General features: G+C 44.7%; 1 protein-coding gene across 3 annotated transcripts in view; it reads left to right on the forward strand.

Moving 5' to 3' along the window:
• The window catches only part of PLXNB3 (plexin B3), a 58,202-nt gene that overhangs the window by 26,388 nt on the left and 17,632 nt on the right, over nt 1-14,182 (forward strand). For all 3 annotated transcript variants that reach the window (XM_075260426.1, XM_075260427.1, XM_075260424.1), the window contains exons 4-10: nt 491-616; nt 5,929-6,029; nt 8,746-8,878; nt 9,677-9,833; nt 11,557-11,665; nt 12,938-13,049; nt 13,293-13,421. In XM_075260426.1, the coding sequence (XP_075116527.1) occupies nt 491-616; nt 5,929-6,029; nt 8,746-8,878; nt 9,677-9,833; nt 11,557-11,665; nt 12,938-13,049; nt 13,293-13,421 (867 nt within the window). The remainder of the gene's footprint in view (nt 1-490; nt 617-5,928; nt 6,030-8,745; nt 8,879-9,676; nt 9,834-11,556; nt 11,666-12,937; nt 13,050-13,292; nt 13,422-14,182) is intronic.

Genomic DNA, 14,182 nt, shown 5'->3' on the forward strand with positions numbered 1-14,182 from the left:
CTAAGTGAAGAATGACATTGGCTTCTGGGAGGGAAAAGAAGGGAAAGTCTTCTATAACATTTTTTTTTTCGGGAAAATTTTTCTTGCTTTGTTCATGATTTCTTACAAGCAACGGAATATAATCCATCTTGTTAGTTCTTGCCACCCATGTGCCAATGCTTTCCAGATCCCAACCATTTTCTACTCAGTAGACTCAAGTGGGGACATGGCCTGTTGACACGTGACCTCTGTGGCTGTTATGGTGACTTGCCGATGCCACGACCAATGCTTGGCTACAGTAGTCACGTTATGCTAGGGACTGATGCCATAGACTGGCAGGATAAAAGACCTGCAGGCAGTTAAGTATTACTCGGTATTTTTGTAAAACAAAAATCAAGGTGAAAACCCATTTAAATGGATACGATTTCGACATATTTGGCACTTCATGGTCTTCTGGTAGAAACCTTGGTGTGTTTAAGGTTTAAAGTTTTCCTTCTCTGTTTTTCTATAGGTGTTTGTTTCCTCCGGGAATGGACAAGTCTACAATTCTCTGACGGTAGCGCCGGGATCTTCTGTAAGCCCTGACCTAGTTTTGGACAACTCGGGAAGGCTCCTGTATGTTATGACTGAGTCAAAGGTAGGAGTGCTCCACCCTGATGTGTTTGATGTCTGGTTCTTTGCCTGAGGCACGTAGTAAACAATGGAGTAGTCCAGCTTTGCAGGATAATGATGATGTTGACACGAACTTCCACCATTTCATCTGATAGCCTAATACCGACAGGGGAAAAAAACTTAAGTATCATTATAGTCCGGAATATTGAAGATTTTTGCCTTTAGAGGTTGTCCGCTTGTTACCTTGTAATTGGCTGACACAGGTGCTTGGTTTGTTATAGGAGACAGCCCTGGTACACTGTGACAGCCCCGCAGCTGTGTCATTTACATCCACATTTCACAGTTCAGTAACAAAGTGTATTAAAAAGTTCCAGAACGTTTTATTATACAATAGTTAAAGCTTTATTTACAAAATTGATTTTTTTCTTTCCGGTTTGTAACTTATTTTGCCGTTTCCTGGATTTATCATTAGTCAGGTATTTTGTACAGTGTTATCTGCACAGACTTGGCATGGGAAAGACTGAGAAGGATGAGGACAAGAATCTGTGGACAGCTCTTTGGGCCTGGAGGTCAGTCCAGTCTTAAAGGGAGTCTATCATTAGAAAAACACACTTTTAACTAATGGCATGCTGGACTAACCTGTAAAAAGATTATTCTACTCCTACCTTCCATTCTAAGCTTATAAAATTAGCTTCTTCTGTTAATGCAAATTACGATCATGGAGCACTTGGGGCATTCCCTTATGATCCGAGCATCCCCCGTGTCATAACTCCTCCACCAACCTTTAGCTGCTTATGTTCACTCACATGTGCACATGTCTGAGCAGTACGCTCGAGTAGCCGGCTACCAGAAAATGGCCGCCTGGATATGCATAGTCGGCTCTGCTTGAACCCGAAGTGGCAGCGCCAATTGCACATACACAAGATTTGATATACATACAGCACTGCGTCCGATGCCTGTGAAAGGCAGAAGTTCCGGTGAAGAGGAGGAGGGGAATGAACATAAGCATCTAAGAGGCGGTGGAGAGTTATAATGCGGGGTACTCGGAGCACTGGGGGAACGCTTCCGGGGCTCCGAGATTGTAATTTGCATAACAGAAGAAACTGATTTTATCAGAGACGTCGAGGAGAAGATTAGAATAGAGGTAGGAGTAGAATAGCCATTAGTTAAAATGTGTTTTTCTAATGATAGACTCTCTTTAAAGAGGTTGTGCCGCGGTAAGAGAAACATATCTGATTTCTCTGAGAAACAGCGCCACAACGGTTTTGGGTTTTGTCTGGTGTTGTGGTTTAGCTCCATTGACGTTAATGTAGCTGAGCTGCCTTACTAGATGTAGCCCTAACTTATCCTGATACTACAACTTTAGGAACTCTTGGACTTTTACTTGTCTGTGCCGTTTTTTTTGTTCCTTCTGACTATGTTCCTGATGCATTGATACAATTTACAGAAGTAATAGAGCCCCATTGTGTTAATAACACAATGTACCAGGTCATCCCCTCTACCAGGAACACACTCTGTATCGTCCTTGAGGTTTCTTACAGGGCAGCTGACCAGTATCACTTCCCTCATTCTTTATGGTGCGGCTACCAGTGCCTAGTAACAGGACTGAGGCAGCGGCATTATATAAGACATGGCACATGATCCTCCTCAGTTCCAAGAAGTCTTTACTCAGAAATTACGTGAATTCAGACTTGTAAGGTCAGCAGGATACTATGAGTTGCACACCTCTGATAATAGTCTAGGGCAGCATTTATAGTTTTGCAGGCTTCAGAGCTGAAATCTTCATGTGTGCACAGTTGTGCATAAGCCATGTTTGGGCCCCAGTGCATAGCCTGTGAGTGGGCTCCTGTGTGGAGCTTGTGAGTGGGCTCCTGTTCATAACCTGCGAGTGGGCCGCTGTGCATCAGCTTTGTGGTGACCCTTGTTCATAAACCACATGTGGGCCCCTGTACGTAAACCATGTGCAAGCTCCTTTTCACATGCAGATATTTTCTCGACAATATTTTTCCCCTGATCTGTCCCACCACCTTCTAGAAACTTCTTATCTGTGAAGGACGTGTGTGTCTCAGATCTCGTTGACTGTTGCCACTGTCAACCATTGTGCTAAATTAGATATACCGGTAGGTAAGAAAATTCCCCTCATATTCCCCACATGTCTGTTGATATATGAATGGAAAGCGTCTGCCAAATTGTATGATGCCAGTCATCAGGGAAACGCTGACACAACCCACGTGTGTGAACACCCCAGCGTATGTCTGTGTGACACCCCTATTCACATCACCTTTAATTTTCAGTTACTGTAATACAGGTATTTGTTTTATGCCACATGGCTGGCCGTCATAGTCACTATATAGTTGGAGAGAAGCTAATCCGGGATGAGGGGGCCACAAGGAAGCTGTTGGATTAGTGAGGGTCTGTAGATGTGTTTGACACTTGTGCAGACAATATGAATTCATCCTAACCGCCCTGTAATCCAGAATATCCAATAATCTGCTCCCATGATCTCAGAAGCCTGGGCAGCTCTACATGTATGAGTGTAAAGGGTGGCTGGATTACCAGCAAAGAAGAAGTGACCGTCCCTAGTCTGAACTCCGAGAAGTCACTGGTGATTCACAGGCAATGCTAGAAATGAAATTGAGAACAAAGATTTAGTGTAAAAATCTTTCATGTAGGGTATCGGCGTGTAAGTCAGAGATTCCGGGGTACGGCCCCACAGAACAGGAAGCCAGAATACCACCACATTGCATGCACCGACTCGATCTCTAATGCAAACCTCCAAATATGAAACTACTTTTCAGAAATGAATATTCCAGGTGAATACAAGAAAGTTTGTAATATATCTTATTAAAGAAATCTGTTTCCTTATCAGGCTGAGTTACTTTGTACATATTAGTCAATGGGGAGGGGGAGGAGGAGGCTGCTCTGATAGGCACTCTGATAGGAGCTGCTACACTCTGCTGTTCTATGACCGAGGGGACCCTTCTAAGGCCGTATTCACATGTACATTTGTTTCAATGTCTTCATTCAGATGTCCATCAATGAAGGTATGGAATTGAAGGGGTTGTGTCATGGACATTTATCCCCTATCCACAGGATCAGATGTCAGATCGCAGGAAGTCCGACTGCCTGGTCCTCCAGTGATCAGGAAAATGGGGGTTGAAGATTCCCCCTAAAGGGTTCTAGTGAATGCAGTGCCAGTGCCCTCGCATTGCTTGTGCTCCATTTACTTGTATAGGACTGTGGGCACTGTCACAGATTTTGGTCCTGGCAGCTCCATAGCAGTGAATGGCGCGCCAGACACGCAGGCACACTGGTGCTCCATTCATAGGCACAACCCCTTTAACGGTCTCCCACAGGATAGGGGCTAGTGTCAGCTCACTAGACGTCCGACCCGAGGACACCCAGCAATCAGCAGAGCGGGGGCCTAAAAGTCGCCATGCATCCTCCATGGGAATGACATACTAGTGGCCCCCCATGAACTTCTTTTGAGCTTCCAGCACTGCAGATATTCAGTAGCCCTATAGAAGTGTATGTCAGGTGAGCACACTGCTTCTTTATTCACATGGAGGATGTAGGAGGAATATTCAGGCCCCCTTTCTCCTGATCACGGGGGTCCCACTGGTCGGACCCTCAGCAATCGGACACTTATCCCATATCCGGTGTACAGGGGGATAAGCCTCTTTAATGCCAAAACCCCTTTAACCCCCTTAACTACTCTAAACAACCAGGGAAGCTTTCATTAACCCCTTCACTGCCATTGAGGGATAACTTCTACCTCCTGGATCCTAATGCACAATTTATAACGGGGCTCCCTTTCTTAAGTGGCAAAAGGACCAGTGGGCCCTCTACAGCCCCTACAGCTACACTCCAGGAAATATTGTTGTTGACCTCTTCGATACACTTGATCGCCAAGGATGTTAGTATTGACCCCTTCTATACACAGAGCCAGGGATACTAGTCCAAAGCCTGGTACTACATAATACATGGTCACTCTGAAGCCTTCTGTTGTAGTGACGTAAGGGAGTCCCAAGGGATTACTCCACCCCCATGACACCTAAAGACACCATATAAGCAGTGGTTGTCCAGTAGCGACAATCCTAGTAATTATTCTGTATCTACATGATTTAAGGAATAAACGTTTGTGTTGTGCCAAATGACAAATCCAGCTCTGCTACATCTGTATATTTAAAGTATTAGGTTGAGCTGGTTTTCTGGCTCAGGACATGTTATTAAACACTGTAATAACATATTGGAGGAGAAGAGCTTCTGGGCCTGACTGCCGCTTTGTCGTATTTCACACTTGAGACGATATCCATAATTAATGGGGACGCTTCCTCAAAGCTTTGCCGCACTTCCTCCAGACGGGTCAGGCCGGTGAATATTTCATTACAGGTTCACACATGCAAATTTAAACAGGTTATAACAGCCCCGGCACACAATCTGATAGTTACTGCTGTCTGGCCCTGCTGCATGCAGGCGGCGGGCGAGACCTGGTCATTAAATACATGCAATGAGCACAATAGGGCAATGCAGGGCAAAAAAGTAGAAACAGTTGAAAAAATGGCTGAAGTATGATTTTTTTTGGGGGGGGATTTGGTGTATCCGTTCCATGACACAGACAGAAGATATGTTCACGTGAAAGGGCCCTTTATTAAGTTAGCAGGGTGTAGGATCATTTGCATTAATACTGAGCACTTCTGTCTGGCTTGGCAGGACTTCACCCAGTAGAATAGGGCGAGGCTTAAATCGTTGACACTCTTTGTAAACCATATACCTTTAAAGGATCCCTCCACTTAGAACAATCCCTACTTGTTAAGATGGTCCCTTGACTATAATCTTCACACCGAGTATTTGATTTCCCTGCAGCGCCACCACAAGGAGGAATTAAGTTTTACACTTTGTCTGTGTAAACCAATGGGTTGTCTGGCTAATGGTGGACATGTCAGGTCCTCCAGAGCGAGAGACACTCTTTGTAACTCTGCTCTGACCCAGAAATGAAGACCCTGAACACAAGACCCCCATGCGATTAACCGTTTAAGAAGAAAAGTTTACACATACGTATAGAGATTTTAGCTGAGAGTTCTTAGTACTGGACAGATGCGAGATAAAGTAGGGGTCATGATGTCGGGGAATATTTAGGCCCCCCTGACCTGAAATGACTGATAACAGAGAACCACAGCTAGCTGCACAGGGGATGTAAAATGTATATTGTCACAAACATCCTGTAGAAAATATGGTAAAGCTCATCACATCCTTAGTCTGTGTCTTGTGACTTTTCTTGTGCAGTTGAGACCTCCTTCCTGCCCCTCATATCTACCCATTTCCATTACTTTCCAGGTCACCAGACTTCCAGTTGCTGAATGTTCCAGCTTTTCATCATGTGATTCTTGTCTCGACGCTGGGGACCCCTTCTGTGGCTGGTGTGTCCTAAAGGGGAGGTAAATAATTCATGTAATAATTACAGATTAGTGACAGACGAGGGGCTGCCAGGTGACAATCGCACTTTTACGCTCCATTGACTGGAATGAAAACATCACATTAAAATGAAGGAATTATAGGGCTATATTTTAAGGCTGTTCTCACTAGGGGGCGCTCAGACAGACATGTCCCCTGAATCCCCATCCTTGTAATATAGGAATTGTCACATGTGCCATAGCCCTCTGCCATAGCTCTGTTACATCGAAGGGAGTCCCAAGCATGCACCCCTTTCTGTGACACCCTTATAGGGCACATAGGTACGGGTTATCTTGATGAGACAGGCCCTTTTAGGGCTATCAGATGTAATGATATAGCACACTTGTAGCACATACACCTAACAGAAGCCTATTAGCTCCAAAACACCTCCCAAACAGTAACAGTGCTGTGTAGGGGCCTTTAATAGGAGCAGAAACTCCATTTTTTTGGTCACAAATCAATGAAGCAATGCAATGCAGAGATAATCATCTGTTTATACTGGTTTCGGAGGCAGCCATATTTGACTGATGTTCCTACAGATAGCCCTGACACAGACCACCAAATGTCAAAAGGTTCAGTGATGAGTTGTGATTCTAGAGGAGACGTGTAGCAATTGTGGCTGTCTGTAAGCAAATTAGGCCCCGCCCCCAGAGCACTTGAAGGCTTATTTGCATATCAGTAAGATCATTATGTCTGCATTGCTTCATTGGTTTCATGGCTACAGAGGTATTTTCTGCTCTTCATAAAGGCCCCTACATGGTACTATTATTGGTTCAGGGGGCATTTTGGACCCCACACACTCCCTTTAAGTGGCAGGAGAAGCTACTGGTGTCACTACTAAACACTTACAAAGTAAAGGGATGAGAGGGTTGTCTCATAGATTAACAAGGAAACCCTACTTAAAGGGAGGGGTGGGTGCCCTCGTGGTGACCTAGTGACAGAGAAAGCAATCCAGGGTGAGCTAAGATGGCCGACTATGTTACATGACAGCTACTTCCTGTCCCAGAAACTGAAATGTGCTCTTGATTGCTGAAACACTCTGCATATAAATTCAGTCCCTGAATACTGACCTGCCCCCTATGGAGTGAATGTGATCAGAGCCCCCTACCATATTAGCAGCTGCAGTTCACAAAGTCACCACTGGGATATGTCATAAATGGAAATACCCATGTAGCAAACTGAATCACTGTGAGTCTAAATCCCGTCCCATGGGCGTCATCTCTTCATGACTGGATTTATTGGGGTTATATCGCATTTGTGTCATTGTCCAGTAAGTGGTTTATTGTCTGGTTTTATACGGGATCATGACATTGACTCGCCCATATAGGAATGACAGTATGATGAACTACGGCAATGTGTGTAATGGGGAGAGATGTGATGCTCATGGGCAAGAAGTGTTTACTTAATTTCTCGTGTTACTGATTACTTATGGAGATTGAACACAAGTTATTAGATAAAGGGATATTGCCATCTCATAAAGCGAGCCACTCAGTAAGACCGAGCCCATCTGTGCATTACATGGACGCTATGGTCTTTAGTGATCCCTATGCAATGCTATATTTCTCTTTATTGTGAAGCTGCTGCCGTGATCAGATGGTGGAAGATATGGATAAATATATGATTGCTCTGCAGCGGCCACTACTGTGGAAGTATGGTATTACATGCAGACATGAAAATCAGTAACTGTCCATGTAATGTATTAAGGGGATATCGTCACTCCATAGGGAGAGACCACCATATAGGTGTGTGGAGTCTTATTAAGCCATGAGCGCTCCACCGTGCAAAGGAACATGGGAAGAATATGCAAATCTGACTTCCATGATGTAATTAGGATGCCAGTGCCTCAACCCATGGAGTGACGATATCCCCTTAACCCTGTCTAAGCCTCTCACCTCTGCCAGATCAGTCCTCTTTACGCCAAGCTGACGAGATGCAAGTATATCGAAACGGCTGTCCTTGGCTGAGAAGACTGTATCTGGTATAATCCCAACATCATTGCAAACACAGGCCTCTGAGAAGGTCGGCATGATGTTAAAGGGAGCGCCCTCTATAGGCTTGCTTGACTGAGACTCTGTCTTCCTAATTACATCATGGAAGACAGATTTGCACTTTCTCAGTCAGCGCCCTCTATTGGTGTGCATACTTGAGGCACTGACTTCCTAATTACATCATGGAATTCAGATTTGCATATTCTTCCCATGTAATGTATTGACAACCCTGCATTATCTGAGCAGGAATCACACCTGACTGTTGTCTCCTTGCTCTGGTTTGCAGGGTAAGGTGTCCTTAGTGGAGAATGTGACAACCCCTTTAAGCCATATTTACCTAGATGAGGCCTTTAATTCCTATTTACCCTTTAAGAGTCTTACCACTTATAACAAACAGTATCCCTTTCATTGGTCTGGCAGAGCCACCACTATTGGACCTGGGTTGGTCTTAATACCAAACATTTTTGGAATGGGTCTCTTGAAATCCTCTTCTTATCTACAGGTTTTCAGTGGGGATGTAAAGAGCTAAAAATACTGTGTGCATTCTTCCAGAACAGCTCCATACCTGTCAGTAGGTTGTGTCTGGTACTGCAGTTTGGCTTCATTGGCATAAATACACCTGAACTTCAATACCAGACACAACCTGTATAGAAGGGGGGCACTGTACAAATCCTTTTCAATGGTTGTTACTGTCGTCTTCTTCTTCTTGCAGGTGCACAGAGAAGCAACAGTGTGCAAATAGCAATGAGGAGAACCACTGGCTATGGAGCTTTGATGACGAGACTCAGTGTGTGTCCATCGAAGGTCTCCTACCAGCTAACCAGAGCAGACATGAGCAGACAGAGGTGCGTGGGGGTGGACAATGGTATATAGGGCGACGTGTCTACATACCATAGATCAGGATGGAAAGCTTTGCAAGGACGCTCTTTTCTCAATTCACACCCAGTTAAAGCTAAGCCTCTGCTTATTCCTCCCTGGAATTTGACAGTAGTCACGTGATCTTAAGACTGACTTTTAAAGATAATCCCTTCTTAAAGGAGTTTTCCAGCAACAGCAGCTTTTCTTGTGGCTAGGTCATCAGTATGTGTTTCGTGGAGGTTTGACACCCAGTCTCTGCACCATTCAGCTGATCGATCAGTTCTGTGGATGGGGTTGAAAACAGCTTGTATTCAAGAAATAGGAGCAGAGCAACAGCGCCCACGCCGTATAGTGGCGGCCCTGGAGTACTGCATATCTGTGCCTATTTATTCAATACTGACAGCTGCTTCTGACGCCAGATCAGCTGATCACTGCGGGAACAGGATGTCGGCCTCACCGATCAGATACTAATAGCATATCCTTTAAATAGATCATCAGTATAAGAAACGTTGTTGGGACTGGAAAACCCCTTTAAATAAAAACCAGCTGAGCATGGCCGATCTGGTTTTACCGTAAATTTCTAATGAATGGTTGGCTGTGTAATGCATGGGGGTGACTGGTGGGGCAGAGTAGGAGATCCTCTTGTAAGTGGCTTTCTACAGTATTCTGGCATACGTGGGGTCATGAGACTTATTAGGACATATCATTGAAAAGCATCTTTTTGCAATGGAGAACACTGCAGCTAGTGCTATAGTGGCTAAAACAATCCCTCCTTGTCCCTTCAGGTATCCATGACTGTGCTCAACTTTCCAACTGTTGCAGAACAAGACTCCTGGAAATGTCTGTTCAACGACTGGCCCAGTCCTGCACAAGTCTACGGGAACCAGGTCAGATGCACCTCTCCTCCACCAGAAGACCTGCCTCCAAACCAACACGACAAAGGTGAGCTACCTCAGATAAAGACCTCCAAGCTCAGGCATTGGTAGGCCGAAGGCTGAGAAATCTGGATTATTACATAGTAACGGATTCCTTGGTCATCTACATGCACTTGGTCGTCTCCTTGCACTTGGTCGTCTCCTTGCGCTTGGTCGTCTCCTTGCGCTTGGTCGTCTCCTTGCGCCTGTTCATGTGGAGACCAGCATGATCACCTGGTGTCCTGTAGAAACTGGATGCAGGTATTCATGGTGCGCGTTGTTTTGTCTTGTGGCGGTGATGTTCAGTGTTGTCAGGACATTCATAAGCTTCTTGACATTGCAGAGCAGCAGGTTATAGAGGTGTGGTATACGCTGGTACATGAGGAGCTATGTGGTGTAGATGAATGGAGGTCAGAATGTCCTCTCAGGAATCTTGTGCCTGTCATATATGAAGTCATGCCTGGCTCTCTTCTGTACACACATTCTCTCTGAAAATTTTTGTTAGAAGAAATTCTGACATAAAATTAGTTAAAAGTAAGCCATCGACTTATAAAGATTAGGAGAGGTCATCTATATATGATTGACATCTGACACCCCCATCGATCTACTGTATGAAGAGAGTGGCATTTGGTGTCAGGGCCCGTTAGTATTATATCTGTTTGTACATTTGGTGTACCGCATGTGAACCCTCAAATGTAAAGCACCATGGAATTAATGGTGCTGTATAAATAAATAATAATAATAACTACTTACTGTACACTGTGTAGTGGCTTCACTTGGCATTGCAGCTCAGCCCCATTCACTTGAATGGAACTGAAGCACAAACAGGTCATGTGACCAATGAATGGAACATTGCAAGTCCTGTGAAGTGGAAGCAATGCTGCCATGCTGATCTGTGCAGGTCCAGGTGAGGGACTCCAATCTCCTAAGGACCGTGATATACAGGGATGTCAGTCTTAAAGGGAGTGTGTCACCAGAACCAGCACATCATACTAGCCCTGCAGAAAGATAGATAGGTTAGGGTCACCTGAATCAAACCGCTTTCCCCTTATGAATTGCTGCCTCCTTTACTTTGGTATCATCATTTGCCAATATGTAAATAAGCTGTTTGGAGCAATGAGGGTATTACCATTGATCCAAGCAGGTAAGTGTCAACAAAGCCCTCAGTAATCTCGCAGTGATTCACAAGGGAAAACCCCAAGTCATTCAGGTGACCCTAACCTATCTATCTGTGGGGCTGGGGTGATATGCTGGGGACATAATCCCTTTAAATGCACGGGCTTGAAGTACCGTATACTGTGCACTGGCCATAGCTGTAATAGGTGAGGTTGTACTAGAATCGGTAGTTACATAAGGTTATTTACAGGATTGTAACCCAATAAAGCAGAACTAATAAGTTGCAGTATGTTGTCTGATTTCTTAATTATGGAAGTTATTTTTGTACCGGAGTTAATTCCAGTGTAGCCCTTAAAGGGCCTCCTGAGGTTTCTCCTCGTCTCCTACCTGCCTTTTCTTGGATATCTGCTGGACATAACAGGAGACAATGAGTGCAGGAGTTTTGGGGTGGGTTTTTTTTTTTTATAGACCCTTAAATTCTATAGCCCCTTACACACATTTGTAGATACACAAGCCTTAATAAGAGGAACACTGAAGTAGGATACACTTAAACCAATATATAGGTAAAGACCTGTAATATAGTAATACTTATAAAGCAAAACATATTTATATATTTTTTCTAATATTTTTTTTAGATCACGTGACTATACGTTTAGCGCTGGTTTACCAGGATGTCACCGTGACAGTGACCGACTTTGTCTTCTATGACTGTGCAGCTGTTATGGACCTGGCAGTAACTAATCCGTAAGTTAGTCAACCCTAGGCTCATAGATCTTCAGAAAAAATGGATTGGGCAGGGGTTTTATATGTGTGGAATTGCAGTCCCAGTCACTTCAGTGGATGCAGAACCATTGGCTGACCAATTTTGTGGGTAATATCTCAGATTACCCACATATTGCAGTACCCATTGGCCACCAAGGGTGGAGAACGTTTTAGATGGCATGGTAACCCATGCTTAAAGGGTCTAAAGATCACCAGACCTTAGTGTATCAACTTGTGAATAGCTGCCTCTATTTCTGTTTTTGTCAATATGCAAATGAGCTCTTTGGAGCAACGAGGGTTTTACTGGCAAGTGGTGAGCGGCAATGCCCTCATTGCTCCAAAGAACTCATTTGCATATTTACAAAAATGACGGTATCTCGGCAACGGAGACAATGATTCACAAGTGGAAGACAATGTTTGAATCAAGTGACGCTAACCTATCTATCATTGGGACTGGAGAGATACGCTGGGTCCTGGTAATGCTAACCTATCTATCTGCGGGACTGGGGTGATACACTAGGTCCTGATGACACCTATCTATCATCGGGACTGGAGAGATACGTTGGGTCCTGGTAATGCTAACCTATCTATCTGCGGGATTGGGGTGATACGCTAGGTCCTGGTGACACTAACCTATCTATCTGCGGGACTGGGGTGATATGCTAGGTCCTGGTGACACCTATCTATCATCAGGACTGTAGAGATACACTGGGTCCTGGTGATACTAACCTATCTATCTGCGGGAATGGGGTGATACGCTAGGTCCTGGTGACACTAACCTATCTATCTGCGGGAATGGGGTGATACGCTAGGTCCTGGTGACACTAACCTATCTATCTGCGGGACTGGGGTAATATGCTAGGTCCTGGTGACACCTATCTATCATCGGGACTGGAGAGATACGTTGGGTCCTGGTAATGCTAACCTATCTATCTGCGGGATTGGGGTGATACGCTAGGTCCTGGTGACACTAACCTATCTATCTGCGGGACTGGGGTAATATGCTAGGTCCTGGTGACACCTATCTATCATCGGGACTGGAGAGATACGTTGGGTCCTGGTAATGCTAACCTATCTATCTGCGGGACTGGGGTGATATGCTAGGTCCTGGTGACATCTATCTATCATCGGGACTGAAGAGATACGCTGGGTCCTGGTGATGCTAACCTATCTATCTGCGGGAATGGGGTGATACGCTAGGTCCTGGTGTCACACTCTCTTTAAAGGCATTTATGGTACGGTTTGTCTCTGCAGGTGTGGTGCATGTGTGAGCAGTCCCTGGAGGTGTCACTGGTGTCTGTCTGACCATCTTTGCTCTCACACCCCACAGTGCGACCATGATGGGACCATCATCTACAGCCAGAACGTAAGCATAGCCTGTCAACTAGGAACATAGTCCTGATTCTATAGTGATGGTGCTAGAAGATGACCCAAAAATTTGTTAGATCATCACAAACGTGTATGCTGTTGAAAGGACCTCTTATCACGCCTTCAGGTCCTCATGTATACACTATGTTGTTGACATGGATTTAGCCACCTTGAATGTATTTCATATCTGACTTTTGTTTACTCTGTGTATACATTACGATGTGCTAAATTATTCCTGCAGCATGAGCAAACGGAGCTGTGGGGTCCAGATTCTTGCCCCCGGGTGGAGAAAGTTGAAGGATCTTCCTTAATTCACGTTGGCTTGGAAGGAGAACTGGATCTAATAGGATATAACCTTCAGCTGCTCAATGTGAGTTCAGTTTATCGTATATATTTGTGACCCTTGGAATAAGAAACGCACTTCCTTATAATCATCTTTCACTGGTACATTCAACAGCGCCACTTATGTTCATAGGCTGTGTCTGGTATCGCATCTTAGCCCCATCTACGCAAATAGAAGATCCGTGGGGGTCCAGAACTCACGTCTGTGGGCCAGAAATAGAAGACCCTTGATTATGGGATGTTTTCCCTGTCCATGATATACAGTGTAGGCTCAGTGGAGGATGTGAGCTTAACTGGGGAGTTCTGTACATTGTATAGTGGCTGTGTTTGGTATTGCAGCTCAGCTTCATTCACTAGAATAGCTCTGAGCTGTGAACAGGCCATGTGACAGATAAACATGGCGTAATATGGCCTGTAAGGCAGAAGCTGCACTTACAGAGCTGATCTGCTGGGATCCTGCTGATCTTCAGTTAGTGACATCGGACTTTGAGTAATACATCTGGAGAACTCCATTAACTCAGCAAACCCTTAGGGCGGTTATCCCACCATTAAATGTCATATTTATTGTATAAATCACAAAAATAGAAAGTTTTCTATCTATAAAATAACAATCCAGTGAAGAGTTATGTTGTGTAATTACAAAATATGGCGCCACCTGGTGTTCTGAGTGTATGGTAACATGCATGTCCACCTAATGAGTGCTGGTGTACGCACATGCTCAGTTGCTTTTCCCACAGCCAGGTCCCTGCCTACTGATCCTTTATTCATTGCAGGGATACCATTGGCAGT

Source organism: Leptodactylus fuscus, chromosome 11 (genome assembly GCF_031893055.1).
Source record: "Leptodactylus fuscus isolate aLepFus1 chromosome 11, aLepFus1.hap2, whole genome shotgun sequence".
NCBI classification, from domain to species: domain Eukaryota; kingdom Metazoa; phylum Chordata; class Amphibia; order Anura; family Leptodactylidae; genus Leptodactylus; species Leptodactylus fuscus.